The sequence below is a fragment of the Vigna angularis genome, chromosome 4, assembly GCF_016808095.1.
Source record: "Vigna angularis cultivar LongXiaoDou No.4 chromosome 4, ASM1680809v1, whole genome shotgun sequence".
In the NCBI taxonomy this organism is placed as follows: Eukaryota; Viridiplantae; Streptophyta; class Magnoliopsida; order Fabales; family Fabaceae; genus Vigna; species Vigna angularis.
The window spans coordinates 31,705,988-31,707,642 of record NC_068973.1 but is presented as its reverse complement, the minus strand read 5'-3'; the positions used below and the strand labels follow the sequence as shown (position 1 = coordinate 31,707,642).

The following is a 1,655-nucleotide window of genomic DNA, read 5'->3' as shown; positions in this document are numbered from 1 at the left end:
TTTCATACTGTGAATACTATAATAGATGGTCTTACATTTGAAGGGCATAACAATACTTTTTTAATATACTGATTCGGTTATTGTGTTTTTATTTGGGATTAGTTTAATACAAAATAACCATAATAACCATTTTCTTAATATTTTTCATCTCTTCCCATAAAGAAAAATCAAACACAAAAATCCAAGCTAGTACCAAAATTATCCATCACAAAATTTACAAAAACGTATAAAACCATACCCTTTAATTATATAGTTGATATTGAGTGCAAAATTATTACATGATAGAGCAGGCATTTGGGTTTTCATCACTGAAGATTTGTATGTAGCGGTCGTCCACGGTGGTTTCTGACAAGTTGGCAGTGTCAGCCACCTTCCTCACCATATTAGGAGGTGCCTTCTTATCGTAGGCCTGAGAAACATAAGGGTTAGCCACCATAGTATACGGTACGTATGGCCACAGTTCAACCTTCTTCTTAGTAGATTGAGCAGCCTTAAGAACTTTCTTTGCCTCAACATACCCTGTCACCGTTGCTTTCTGCTGCTTCAAGTCCACTTCCACCGATTTAGCTCCTATTCTCATCAGTTGTTCAATTTTCCATTTACGAAACAACTTGAAGAAGTGAAACAGATAAAATATAACATAAATAAATGATCGCAGGATTAGGGAAGAAGAAGTACCTTTAACATCAGAAAGAACATGCTTAACCTTCCGTGCACATCCTTCACAGTCCATTCTGATTTTCAGAGCTACAGTTTGCATTTGCTTCTTCTTCTTCTTCTTCTTGGTGTTGCTGAGTAAGTCGGAGAAGTATTCCAAAGTGCCTTGCACTCCCATCTTCTGATTCTCCTTCTGTTTTGCTCTTTGGAAGCTCCAGTATATTGGTGAATAATAATGCAACCTTTGTGAGTGTGTATGCGTATATATAGTCAAATAAGAAGAAAATCTATGGCTTACGTTGAAGTTTATTATTAAGAAAGTGTGATTTAATTGTCAGAAAATATAAAAAAAAATGACTAGTCGTTTTTCCTTTTTGTTTCAATGGTAGGTGTCAGAAACAAATATGAGTAATAACAAACAGAAAGGATATGAACTATTAATTGAATGAAGTGATTGATATTGATGAATAGGTGAGGCACCTTAACTCATTCCTTGCTATATGCCTTTATGTTATTCATCATCCAACATGTGGACACATAATTTATATGAATAGAAATTAAATAATCAATAAATAATAGAGAAGTTGGGCTGTCCTAGTCAACTAGAATATTTTTATTTTTGTGTTCAAATTTATATTTACCACCTTAATAAAAAATAAAAGAGAACTAAGTTTCAATGAGTAACTAAAGAATAATTTATCTCAATTCAATTCAATGTTCATCCACAATGGCCGCTTGCAATAGCTAGGTAGAGATTTTATACTGCTTGGATAAAAAAATCTCCAACCCATGAAACTTATTTGACGAGAGAAAAAGAAAGAAGAAAAATATAGTCATTGATATATTAGTATATAAACATAGACAGAAATAAATTATGAGTGTTATTAATACAGGGGTGTCAAAATATCATAACATATTTAGTTACTACAATTATAATATAGTATATATTAAATATTAATACTCTTATTAAAAGAGTAGGCTTCAATTTTCTAAGAGTT

At 32.0% G+C, this 1,655-nt stretch overlaps 1 protein-coding gene across 1 annotated transcript; it reads right to left on the bottom strand.

The window, feature by feature from the left end:
* Positions 1 to 225: 225 nt before the first annotated feature.
* On the bottom strand, positions 226 to 948 carry LOC108331263 (heavy metal-associated isoprenylated plant protein 24). Its single transcript, XM_017565911.2, has 2 exons — positions 679 to 948; positions 226 to 570 (listed from the first exon to the last, which is right to left on the bottom strand). Exons 1-2 carry the CDS (start codon positions 833 to 835, stop codon positions 275 to 277), a joined length of 453 nt encoding a protein of 150 aa, XP_017421400.1. The 5' UTR covers positions 836 to 948; the 3' UTR covers positions 226 to 274.
* Positions 949 to 1,655: the final 707 nt, after the last annotated feature.

What these genes read in the sequence shown, in the direction of transcription:
- LOC108331263 (XM_017565911.2), bottom strand. Translation starts at nt 835, where the DNA reads ATGGGAGTGCAAGGCACTTTGGAATACTTCTCCGACTTACTCAGCAAC. An exon ending in TGTTCTTTCTGATGTTAAAG is followed by an intron (nt 571 to 678) that starts GTACTTCTTCTT and finishes TGATGAGAATAG; the next exon opens with GAGCTAAATCGGTGGAAGTG.